Source organism: Pogonomyrmex barbatus, unplaced genomic scaffold (assembly GCF_055798465.1).
Source record: "Pogonomyrmex barbatus isolate J1 unplaced genomic scaffold, ASM5579846v1 scaffold3, whole genome shotgun sequence".
NCBI lineage: Eukaryota > Metazoa > Arthropoda > Insecta > Hymenoptera > Formicidae > Pogonomyrmex > Pogonomyrmex barbatus.
This window is the reverse complement of record NW_028297127.1, coordinates 8,738,418-8,751,591: the sequence shown is the minus strand read 5'-3', so window position 1 is coordinate 8,751,591 and position 13,174 is coordinate 8,738,418. Positions and strand designations below refer to the sequence as shown.

The 13,174-nt window shown below is 32.4% G+C and overlaps 1 protein-coding gene and 2 long non-coding RNA genes across 3 annotated transcripts; 1 reads left to right on the top strand and 2 right to left on the bottom strand.

The window, feature by feature from the left end:
- Positions 1 to 255: 255 nt before the first annotated feature.
- On the bottom strand, positions 256 to 2,992 carry LOC105428612 (nucleolar protein 11). Its single transcript, XM_089079411.1, has 4 exons — positions 2,556 to 2,992; positions 1,727 to 2,258; positions 626 to 1,656; positions 256 to 393 (listed from the first exon to the last, which is right to left on the bottom strand). Exons 1-4 carry the CDS (start codon positions 2,685 to 2,687, stop codon positions 265 to 267), a joined length of 1,824 nt encoding a protein of 607 aa, XP_088935537.1. The 5' UTR covers positions 2,688 to 2,992; the 3' UTR covers positions 256 to 264.
- LOC148935990 (uncharacterized) lies at positions 2,416 to 10,061 on the top strand. Its single transcript, XR_016139826.1, has 4 exons — positions 2,416 to 2,539; positions 8,733 to 8,828; positions 8,887 to 9,677; positions 9,939 to 10,061. It is a non-coding gene; the product is annotated as an uncharacterized LOC148935990 (long non-coding RNA).
- Positions 9,671 to 12,439, bottom strand: LOC148935989 (uncharacterized). The gene is made up of 3 exons (XR_016139825.1): positions 11,127 to 12,439; positions 10,620 to 10,760; positions 9,671 to 10,527 (listed from the first exon to the last, which is right to left on the bottom strand). It is a non-coding gene; the product is annotated as an uncharacterized LOC148935989 (long non-coding RNA).
- Positions 12,440 to 13,174: the final 735 nt, after the last annotated feature.

Sequence of the window (13,174 nt, the reverse complement as noted above, 5' to 3'; positions counted from 1 at the left end):
ACATTCGTGTTCATGTCTACGCGACACATAAAATTAATAGAAAGTTTTACACACACACACACACGCGCGCGCGTGTGTGTGTGTGTGTGTGTGTGTGTGTGTGTGTGTGTGTAAATAAAACTTTCTATTTTGTGTGCGTGTAGACATGAACACGAATGTAGACATCACAATTATTGAGGTGTGTGTGCGCGCGTGTGTGTGTAAAATACATATTCGATAATCTACATTAAATATGAGAGAAGATAGATACATGCATTTGCTAATTTAATAAAGTTTTATTTCTTCTATAGAGTAGAATTTATTATGTTTTCTCGAAGAAGATCGTAATGATTTTCCATTACTGGTCCTGTCTATCATAGGTCTCAAATTCACAAGATCTTGCAAAAATTGAAACTGAAAAAGAAAAAAAATAATGTTCATCAAATAGAGAAGACAATGGCTGCGTTCAGCAGAGAAAGCAACTTTGCAATTGTAAAAATCTTTGATATGATTGATTTTTGTCATTAGATCAAATGTGTAAACCGATCATATTAAAGAATTTTACAACAGTTTCAAAGCTGTTTTTTCTGCTGAATGCAGCCATTGAGGGACTATACGCGCGCGTAAATAACCTTTTCACACTTACATGTTCCTCTAGAACAGAATTGAGTCGATTAAAAAGTTCTAAAACGTGTGTGTCTTGTGACAATAAATAATGCTGATAATGAGAATCGAGAAGCATACAGGACCATTCGTATAGCTGCTGGTCGCTCAGGTGCGAATTATCATCAGGCGAATCCGTTTTGTCGTTCAATTTACACATTAAATATTTCAACAGTTTAAGTACCTGGTCGAAAGTTAAACCAGTCTTCAGACGAGGTAACAGAGAAACGCTGGAATAGCTGATACTAAATACTTTGTCGAGAAAATTATTTCTCAAATAGAGATCGACTTTCGACGTGATATCGGTTGTGCCGTTTTGCACAGTAACGAATACTTTGTCCGAAGTCTCGAGGGCAAACACCAAAAGATCCACCAGTAATTTCTCTGGCAAATCTTGAAATGTGTCGAGACATCCACAGATGGACGCGACGTCTCCAGACTCCATTAATAATGGGATTAATGTCTCCTGTATCGCGGCATCATTCCATCCTTCGTTTAAATAAACGCAGATCTGTTTCGAGATATTAGAAGGTATTCGACCTATAGATGCATTCCTCACGCGCGTTTGATTCTTGTCCCATTGAGCCACTGTCGCTTCCTGTATCACGATAATATCATCCGCGTCACTTTCTGCGTTGACATTTTTGAAGCGTAAAGACGAGCCCAACATAGTGGCGATTCTTTGTGGCGCGAGGTGATAAGGCGCGACAGCCAAATGTCTGTTTGCCGCGAGCAATAATTTGTCCTCTACCTTCCAAAGCTTGGCATCATTAGTATAAAGTTTTAGTTTTTGCACCGCTTGCGCCGACTTGAATTGTACATTATATATCATGAGAATCGCTCCTTCGTCTGCGACGTCAGCACCGTAAATCGCTATAATTGTCTCATTCAAGTATGTCATAACGACGGGATACTTTGTATTGATATTGGTAATTACAATGATGAATTTGGTGGATTCCATGTTGGTAGAAGATATCCCTGTCAAGAAGTGACTGTACAATCCGCCATGTGACCCTGAAACAATTACACCACATTATTATACATGATCTCTTTCTTGAAAAGTAAAATGCAGTGTCTTACATACATAAAGTTAACAGATAAGCATCATTCTTATGATGTATTATAACGTGTCCCATAAGATCTTCGGCTCTTCGTTTCAATTCTATTCTCCTGATAGTATTAGTTTTCTCTAAATAGGTAATGTCCTCTAACCCAACTACTATACAGTTGTAGACCTCTTCCACTTTTGTCAAGTAGAACAAACTTGTCTTTCCATTTAAATGTATCAATTGACAATCCAATAATTTTTCCTTGGTCTTAATTATACCCTTACTTGTCCAAGTCTTCCTGTTGTCAATCGCCCATTCGAGAGAAGCCGTAGCTCCATTTTGCTGTACCAAAATAGGCGACGAGTTACCATTCGGCAGAATAGCGTAAAGCGAGGATTGAAACTTGTATCCCTTCACATTGTTCAAATTTGCCTCCTCTTCCGACCATAGGCGTATCTTCCTCTCGTTGAAGGCAGCAATATAACATTGCTTGGATCTATCATAGATCACTTGCGTCGTTAATCTTTCTTTGCTGGACCAGCTACTGATTTGCTTCAAGTCTTGCAGCTAAAAAAATATATATATATATATATATATATATATATATATACATATATATTATGTATGTATGTATATATGTATATAATATGTATATATATATATATATATACATAATGTGTATGTATGTATATATATATATATAATATATATATAATTGTGTGTGTGTGTGTGTGTGTGTGTGTGTGTGTGTGTGTGTGTGTGTGTGTGTGTGTACAGTTGCGGATACGTCAAGGCTAGGTTAAGCCAGGCCATATCATGCCATATCATGCCATGTCAAACCAGGCCAGGTCAGAAATAACTAACCTTGTATCGTATCACAATGTTTCTGCCAAGAGTCACTACTGCACAACCCGGTTCCTTGTCCTTCTCAACACCCAGTAAACTCTGCTGATCGATGAGTGGACAGAGTGTGTAGTACGAACAAAGTTTCGCCATTCTCGTAACATGAGTAGATTATCTTTTCGGGATTTATATCGCTTTTTCTTCTTTTTTAATGATTGTGGCTTTCTTACGGTTGTGCCAACACAGGACACGATTCATACGCAAAATAGACACAAAATGTTACATACGAGCAGTAATCGAAAATATATAATAAACAATAACGAAAAATGCGTGATGATCCAATACAAAAATTAGCGTGAATGAACACATCCAACTTAGACGAGCTTCGCTCTAGCCGCTAGCTCATGGTGGAAGGAATGCATAGTATCCGCAGTTCGACAGTGTCTCTTTCTAATATCTACGCTTTCCGTCTATTGATTGCTTGTAGGCAATAGCTACCAACTATGAAACGCGAATATATATATATATATATATATATATATTTCGCGCCAAGAAGTTGGTATGCTGAATCTCTCCTTATTTCATACACTTTATAATGCATCATAATTTCTCTTTTTAACCTTCATGATTTTTGTCTTAAATATTGAATAAAAAATTAAATAAACAATGACAGTGTTGATAACCAATATAGAATAATTTATAATCTCTATTGGAAGGATTTTCAGCCAAATGATCATTCTTTCGAATTTTTATGATATGCATGAGAAAAATGATTACAGATTACATAAATATTTTGATACTTTGTAAATAATAATAATAAATCTTAAAATACTATATATGTAATAATTATAAAAATTACAATAAACTTTTTTTTATGACATTTTAAAGTTTTTTTTTCTAAAACAGCATGACTCTGATGAGCATCTAAATAGTATTTCGGAGTTTATGTATTTTTTGGCCATTTTGCTGCTGAAGAATAAAGGAAATTTGCATTAAAAAAAAACAAAAATAGCAAACATTTATGCAATATTTATAAAAGTATTAACAGTAACTTGAAACATAGTACAAAATAAAAAATAAAGTACTGAAAGATATCTATTAAATTCGGAAAAAATTAACGGAGACCGATTGGATTTGAATTCAGGATCCCTCGTCTACCAATCCGACACTTAGTCTGCATGACCACGACGGCTCTTTGTTATCTCTTTATATTCCAAATCTTTCATGACCGCTTACGGTCGTCTAATTCTTACAGTACAAAATACAAAGTACAAGAATATAGAAAAACAAATAAGATTTATTATACAGATTTATTATAAAATATATACAGCGTTTCTATAATTTTTATTTAATTGTGCTCGAAATAATTTTTTTCATTTTTTTCTTTTTTTTTTTTGTATCATTTATCAACCATCTGTTTATCTCTCGAACTTTTATATAGTGCGAGTTTTTACCGCTACATTTATCAGAATCGCTGTTGCAATCATTCACTATACAATACTATACCATTTTATAGTATTAGGCTGATGGCAGAAAACGAGACGAAGCGTTTACCCGTAGACCTTATAAATATGGACTGGCAATTGCTATAGGTTCTCTTATAGCAATTGCTATAAGAAACAGTGTCCGCGGGAAGTTAGACAGAGAGACGCACTTTTTGATACTTCTTTCTCTTAAGATGTCCGAAAATATGTATTGCGAATTCGAAGCATATGGCGGATTAATATAATAATATGATCGAAAATAATAAATGTTGATGAAGAGTAAAGAATGAAAGATTTTATAGTCAAACATATAAAATGCAATAAAATAAAAAAAATAAAGAAAGAGTTTTAAAATAAACGATATATAATTCTATATCGAAGTTTTTATTTTTTATGGTAATGTAAAGTAATAAATGTATGGTAATGTGTTTTATAGTTTTATCTGTAAAATAATAAAAAAAGAGTAAAATAAGAATTACAATTTATTTAATGAATCATGCATTGCTGCATATTTAAATTTTAGTTTTATATATAGTTTCTAATATAGTTTTATTTTATATACATGATACACAATACACTCGTTTTTTAAATAATGAAATTATAGAAGATTAATTTTCTTCTTAAAAATGCGAGTTTTTGGAAAAATATGATAGTTATAATTATATTTTGAACAATAAATGTTTTGAGACTAATAATAAATGGTTTTCTATAAATAGGCGATTCGTGTTGTTTATACTTATTGCACTTAAGCTTCTTGTTCTTTTTTTTTCCATTGCTCAAATATATCTATTTTACTTTAAATATTGAAAATTCTAAGCAACGCGAACCTAATGTTCTAATGTAATAAAATCTGTTTAAAAAATGGATAATAGAATGTAAATTTTTTTTTTAATTTCAAATGAAACAATTAAATAACTTTTTTTCTAAGAATTATTATATATTAAGAATATGATAATATGATAATTGAATTGAATTTATAATTTAAAGCTCTCAAAATTTATAAAATTTATTTATTTATCTGTAAAATAAAAAAATTTCACAAATGCTTCTACAATTATTAAAGTATGCTTAATATATGTTACTTTACAATAAGTCCTGCTTCATTATTACTTACGAATGAAAAGAAACACTATTTTCTGCAGAATAACTTATTCTGCAAATAACATACTTTCGAACCATTATTTCTTTTTAGAAATATAATGTGATATTCCTATCGATATTTCGCAAATACGATACTCTGCAAATAACGTACAAATAATGTCCAACTTTCCTTTAACTTGCATAATTATACATCAATAAGAATGCATTAATGTATAGTATATGTCAAGTATGCGCAAAACGTATTTTCAGACACTTGGAAAAAGAGAGACATTTCTCTCTCCAATCTCTCGCAGACATAATCATATCTGTATTACCAATCCATACATATAAGATCTATGTGTTTAACGTAAACGTAGGTTAAGGGTCGACTGACAGCGTGGAGACTTCTCGCGACCGGCTGTGAATTACGGATTCGCTAATACATTATTATGGCCAAAATACATAGGGAATCATAAAAAAATCGTAATATTCGTAATCAGTAGAATCATTAGCAAGTCGCGACAGAGCCACTTTTTGAAAAAAAGATCAAAATTAAATTTTAAGTAACGTGCAGATCGTGTAGCTCCTCGCGGGTCAGGTGCAGTTAGTAGTCTGTAGTCTATTTGTTTATTATAAATTTTTGAAAGTCAAAATGCAAAATCTGGCTCTGTCGCCTTGCATAATTATATAAGGAATATATCAAAAAAAGTTTCATGAATAATATAGCTTCTTCAAAGAGAAAAAATATTTTAGCGGATATTATCAGATTTATATATATGGGGATATTCAGTAATAACATACTAGTAGCTTGACAAGGAAACCAGTTTTGATGATTTCTTTGTCTCACACAAGCTCGCCAATAATAAAAGCAAACAAATTTTAATGAATCAATAATCAATTCAATTAAATAAACGATTCTATATATATATATATATATATATATATATATATATATAGAATCGTTTATTTAATTGAATTGATATATATATATATATATATATCCTTACTGCATAATATACCGCGATCATTCTGTGAACGAAGATCCGCCATCTTATTTCAAGGCGCCGCCGTTTTTGTGAAGAGGAACCAGGAACCTATCGTAATTGGTTAAATATTGAATCTACAGCGGAAATTTCTGAACATTCTTTTATTGACAAAAATAAAACATTATTGATATAATTTATGTATATGAATCTTTGCTTTGTTATACACTTTGTATATGTATAACGTCTATGTAGCTACAAATATCAATATACCCCGCACATAGATATGACTGAGAGATTGAAAGAACTAGATTGAAAGAAAATGTGAGACAAAAAGTTAGATAGAAAAATAGACAAAATGTAAGATAGAGGAACAAAGATAGTAATAGTTATTATCTGACATCTCTCAGCAATTGTACACATAGTATGTCGCATTATGAAATTATCGAATAAGATGTATATAAACATATTAGAATAAACATGCCCGTGTCTTGTATACAGGATGAGGCAGCTAACTTGCAGACTTCTAAGAACTTGTAAATTATATAAAAAATTGTTATATATAAAAGTTGTATGATTTCGAGGGGGTCATTGCATAGAGTACAAATTTTTTTATAAATAAAGACATTTAAAAAAAAATTAAGAATTTCAGAATTAAGAATTTCAGAATTAATTTCATTTTTTAGATGAAAATATATTTTATTCTTATATATAATATGATGTCTCTTGTTATTCTGGATATAAAAATATTAAAATACAAATATCGAAAAATCAATAGTTTATGAGATATTTTATATTTTAATTTCATATATTCTGATATACAATAAAACATTTCACAAACTATTCATTTTCTTTATAACTGTACCTTAATACTTTTATGCATAAAATAATGAGACAAACCAATTGGTTAGGAAGATACACAATTGCTTTAAAAAAGAATTACGCTATAGGCAAAATGTAAGTACATATTTCTTTTAGCTTTCTTTACATCAATCAATTTGTCTCTTTATTGAATGCATAAAAGTATTAAGATACAATTATAAAAAAATATGTAAAAATATGTGAGACTAAAGTATAAAATATCTCTTAAACTAGTGATTTTTTGACATTTGTATTTTAATACTTTTATATTCAAAATAACTAGAGCAATCATATTATATAATAAAAAATATATAATTTTATTTAAGAAAACGATGTCGAATTCAAATTTTTTAAATGCAGCCACTTGTAAAAAAAATGTATACATTATATAATGACTCTCTCAAAATTATACAACTTTTATATATAATACTTTTTCCTACAACTTATAATTTACAAGTTTTTCGAAATGTGCAAGTTAGATCTGCCACCCTATTTTGCATTCCTTCATCCTGTTTACTATTATTCTATTACTATTATTTATTATTTATTAGACATTTTGAAACATACATATAAATTTTAGATATAAGTATATATATATATATATATATATATATATATATATATATAAAAGGGTGTTTCATTTTATAGTCAATTATCTCGCGAATCGATGATTTTATTGAAAAATTTTTCGAATAAAAGTTGCATGACTTGAAGAGGAATACATGGAAATGTAAACTTGACCTTGTTAAAATCAGGTTAAGGTCATTAATGTTTTTTATGTACGTTTTTCTCTGTTTTAACCTACGTCTACGTTTATGATAAACGTAAACGCTTATGTCTCATTCTCTGCCATCAGTCTTACAACAAATTTTCCGAATGTCTCGCGAACGAAAGTAACACGTGCAAAACGGAGTAGTGTGTACACAAGGAAACAGATAGAAAAAGAAACCGCTCGAAAAAGTGCGTGAAACAAGGACAGTAGATCCATCATACAAATTTCATAATGCTAAACTACTTTTACTTTTCACAGTTGGTAGTATTTTCCTATTATAGACGGCTCAGAGCAAAAGTAGCATAGTTTGGCCAAACTGCACACACCATGTATTCCTTTCACCATGTATTAGCTGAGAATAAAGAGCAAATGAGAGAGGACTAAGTTTGCTAGCCTCATCTACTACCTGACACTGGCCGAATCTCCGAGTAGAGATTTGAGAAGTGTTTAAGCCGAAATCACACAGAACATATATTAAGAGAAATGAAAGCTTTCTATAAGATGGACAACAAAAGATGAAACATTGCTATTTGGTGGTGGAGTGCGAATTAAAGTAAATTATAGAGTTCACAGGTTTCATCTCATATATACATATAATCGGGTGGGACTCGTTTGACCACGTTTCAATTGATCACTAGCCACTCATAGCGTTTGAACAGAGGAAAACCTTTAGGCACTGGCCACTGTGGTCAATCGCAACGTAGTCAAACGGGATGCTCCCCATGTAATCTTTTTAATATCGAAATTTGAAATAAATATTAAATGGTAATTAGATGATTAAATAGATATAAAAAATTAATAAAGACAGACAAAAATAAACACTATATATAAAATGACATATTTATTAGCAAAAAACTGCACAAATACAATATATTTGTACCAATATTTATCTGTACTTATGAATAGAGATACCATGCTTCGTATACTTATCACAATATATGCATCACAATAATATCACAGAAATTATCTTACATATTGTATGTTGTATTATATATTAGCATATTACTTGTTTATGTAGTTGAGCTTCTCCTACCCACATAACCTCGAGTGGACGTCCATCGAATCTCCATGACTCCATTAAATTTCCATCGAATGTCTATCTCCACGATGGAAGGTGAGGTCCAATCGGACACATTGCCGATTGGTCGATTAAATAAAAAAATTTTTGATAGGTGGCTCACTAGAAAATTCCTAGGCATCAGCTGAGTGATGTGTCATTGAATATGCACATCTGGGATGTTCCCGATGGAAGTCATATAGATATTCATTAGAGATCCAGGGAACCTCCACAGTGGACTGTATTCTAGGATTCCATCGTGGTCAAGACGTTCAGCGAACCTCCACGATGGATGATGTTTTAGGATTCTACCGTAGACGTCCATTAGCCATCCAGCGAACTCCCATGATGGACGATGCTCTAGGATTCCATCGTGGAATCCATAAGCCGTCCAGCGAATCTTCACGGTGGATGGTTCTCTAGAATTCTACCGTGAACGTTCATTAGCCGTTCAGCGAACCTTCAGTTCGGTGGGTGGACCCACACGGAACATGACATCCATTAGAGGTCCACACAACCTCCATGGTCTCCATGCAATATTTATCTTCATGGTGAAAGTCAGATAAATCTCTAATAGAGATCTATACTATCTCCATGATGGAGCTCTAATAGAGCTCTACCAAATCTTCATTAGACGTCTTATGACGGTTGAATGAATTACAGATGTTTCATGAAACTTTCAAGGATCATATACAGAGCTTAATTGGAGGTTTTAGATCCTTTGTAGATGATTACTTTATGATAAAAATTGAGAATATATACTTGCAAATAAATTAAAAATTTATTGCATATATCTTATTTATTCGTATTTGATTGTATATAAATGATTATATTAAACACAAGAAAACATATAATATAAACATGTCGAATAAGAGAAATATCTCATTGATCGTATTTAATAAATGAGTAAGTAGAATATATACGTAAATTTATAAACACTACTTACATGGAAAATGATACTAAAAATCTATATAACATATAATCTTCATACTTTTACATATATAATTAAATTATTTACAAAAATTGCACACGCTATCAGGATATTGACATTGAGACTATTTAAATCTTATGACAATGTGATAACATTTACTGATCGGAAATCTGTCATATTTTTACATCAAAATTCTAAATTTAATTATACTATTGTTCTATCGTATCTGATTTCAGCCGATCAGAGATGAAGCGAGCTCGACCGTGTATATTACAAGGATAGGACCCTCGAAAAAATTATGTGACGTTACCGACATTTACAAGATAAAAAAAGATTTCATTAGTTCCATTGCACGTTACGTATGTATGTGCGCTTTATTCCTTCAAAGAAATAATTTTGTTCAGCATTATAAAAATTCTTTTTATTAACTTTTTCTGTAGAAATCTTTTGGAGGGTTTATGGATGTCTAATGGAAGTTACAAACCTTCACGGTGGACAACCTTCATGTCTCTAATGGACATCTATTAGAGATTTTTGTTCCGTGTGTGTCATCTACCAAGGTTCCATGAATCTTCTAGCGATCTACTTAATGTCTAACAGATGTCTATGGAAGATGTCTAATAGAGGTCTCATAGACTTTCACGAAGCAAAACTGTGGACTTTTTATGGATGTCTACTGGAAGTCTAATGAATGTTTCGAATACCTATTAGATCGACGTCTAATGGACATCTACTGGAGGGTTTTGTTCTATGTAGATATACATTGGATGTTCCATGTAATTGCATATGTGTAAGTTCCATAGTGTATGTTCTGGAAAATACGTTCTGGAAAAATAAAATATAAAAAATTATAACACAAGATTTATCGATTAAAATATATAAATTTATAAATTTGATTATTTTTTGCTCGTATTTGCCTTTGAGTATAAGACATGGAGGAGGAATTGCCTATATTTCCTATAAATCGAAAATGTGTGTCCAAAATATGTGCGAGAGAGAAAGACAAGTGATACTCGTCATCTGCGCATGTGTCAAAATCGTAAGCAATAGCTTATTCACTGAAATTGATGAGAAACAATTATCTGCTGATATATTTAACTATAATTATTTATCAACATTAACAGTACTCAGTTCATATGTCGACGACGTATTTAAATATATCAGTGGATTTGTTGTAAGAAAGTTATTAGAACATATTTGTCACATTTGTGCAACTTTTGTCACTGCAAAATCGACTGACTCAATTTTGATTATTGTAAAAACAAAGATAATTTAATTTTTCCTTTGGATGATGTCATAAAAATAACACAATGCTCTGAAGCAATTATTCGATCAAATTATAATATAATTTGCACTAGAAAAAATATTAAGATTGTAACGGCAGAGCCGTTACTTGTAAGGAAAATATATATTCATATATACACCTGGCTTATTTATCCTGCGCTGCCTATCCTGCTTGCACGCACACCGCTCGCGCTATTCCACTCGCTTGCCTGTACACCACACGCGCCGTCTCGCTTACGCTATCGCTCATGGTATCCCACGTGATACCGACTCCCCGGACCGACGGCGCACAGTGGGGAACGCCGTATATAAGCCCGGCCGGCCGAGACATCGGGACCAGATCCCATCCTGCGATCCGACTTCTGACACCGACCTGACCAGTACTTACTACCTCTCGGGGCCAAGGTTTCTTGGCTCTGCCGGGTTTCACCGATTTTCTCTACCTTTGGCTGAGGTTTCGCTCAGCTCTGTCGGGTTTCGCCGACTCCTGTCACCACGCTTCGGGTTAAGGTTTCGCATAGCTCTGTCGGATTTCGCCGATTCCTGTCACCACGCCTCGGGCTAAGGTTTCGCTTAGCTCTGTCGGGTTTCGCCGGTTTCCGTTGCGAAGGCAAGGCTCGACGTGACACTCGGCCCTGCCCGCAATACCTCGCCGTCCAACCTGATATTAGCTTGTAAGTGCATGCGATACAGATTAAGTCCGTTAGTTATAAGTCGGTAGCTCTAAGTTCTTTAGTTGTAACCGCCATAGTCACGTGTAAGTAAACCGTTGTCGACCGCACGCTGCACCTGTCTTGCGCTTCTCGCCGCCAACCGTTTGCGTCTTCGCTTTGCGTCTCCGTTTTGCTACCAGCGACACTGCAACATCACCCGGCCCTGCACTACTCTGTATCTATCTTTCTACTAATAAACGATCTTTTCGCTGCAACCTGTGTTCGCGTACGCTCGAGTCTCCCCTCCTCTCGAACCCGGACACCGACGAATCGATTCGAGCGTCGAGCGAGGTGACCGCGTTACAAGACAATTGTGACTATGAAAGTGTTTAATGATGTTTGTCATTCAGTGTTTAATGACAGCGCAATGACAGAACACATTTTGCAGCAAGATGTTTAACACCCATAAAACACAACTTATTAAAAGCATAATTATAATTTACGTTAATTTACGTTTGTTCCATGAGACAAAATGCGCTACCGATTCAATATACAAAGATTATATTAAGATTATATTAAGTTTACAACATTGATTCATTTTAAAAATCAATAAAAATTATTTTCTTGTGTTATAATGGTATACATTAATATTTATTTAACATTTCACTATTACATCCCTATATAATATCATTTATGATTTTGTCACCTCAGATCACCTATTGCTCTTCATCACACTATATATTGCTTGCCTATAGTATCTGTCAATTTCGACGCATGTGCAGAAAAAACTAATACTCGTATATCTTTCTCTCTCGCACATATTTTGGACATACTTTCGGTGCCAATCATAGACCTTATATGAACTGATAATACAAATATGATTATGTCCGTGGGAGGTTGGAGAGAGAAACATCTCCCTTTTTCTAAAAGTGTCCGGAAATACGTTTTGCGCATGCTTGACATATACTATACATTAATGCATTTTTATTGGTATATACTTATAGTAAGTTAAAGGAAAGTTTGAAGTTATTTGTACGTTATTTGCGGAGTATTGTATTTGCGAAATATTGATAGGAATATCACATTATATTTAAAAAAGAAATAATGATTCGAAAGTGTGTTATTTGTAGAGGAAGTTATTCTGCAGAAAATAGTTGTTTATTTCATTCGTAAGTAGTAATGAAGCAGAATTATTATAAAGTATATTAAACATATATTAAATATACTTTAATAATTGTAGAAGTATTTGTGAAATTTTTTTATTTTACAAATAAATAAATTAATTTTATAAATTTTGAGAGTTTTAAATTATAAATTCAATTCAATTATCATATTCTTAATAAATAATAATTCTTAGAAAAAAAATTATTTGTTTCATTTGAAATTAAAAAAAAAAATTTCATTCTATTCACATTCTATTACCCACTTTTTTAACAGATTTTATTACATTAGAACATTAGGTTCGCGTAGTTTAGAATTTTCAATATTTAAAGCAGAATAAATATATTTGTGAGCAATGGAAAAAAAAAGAACAA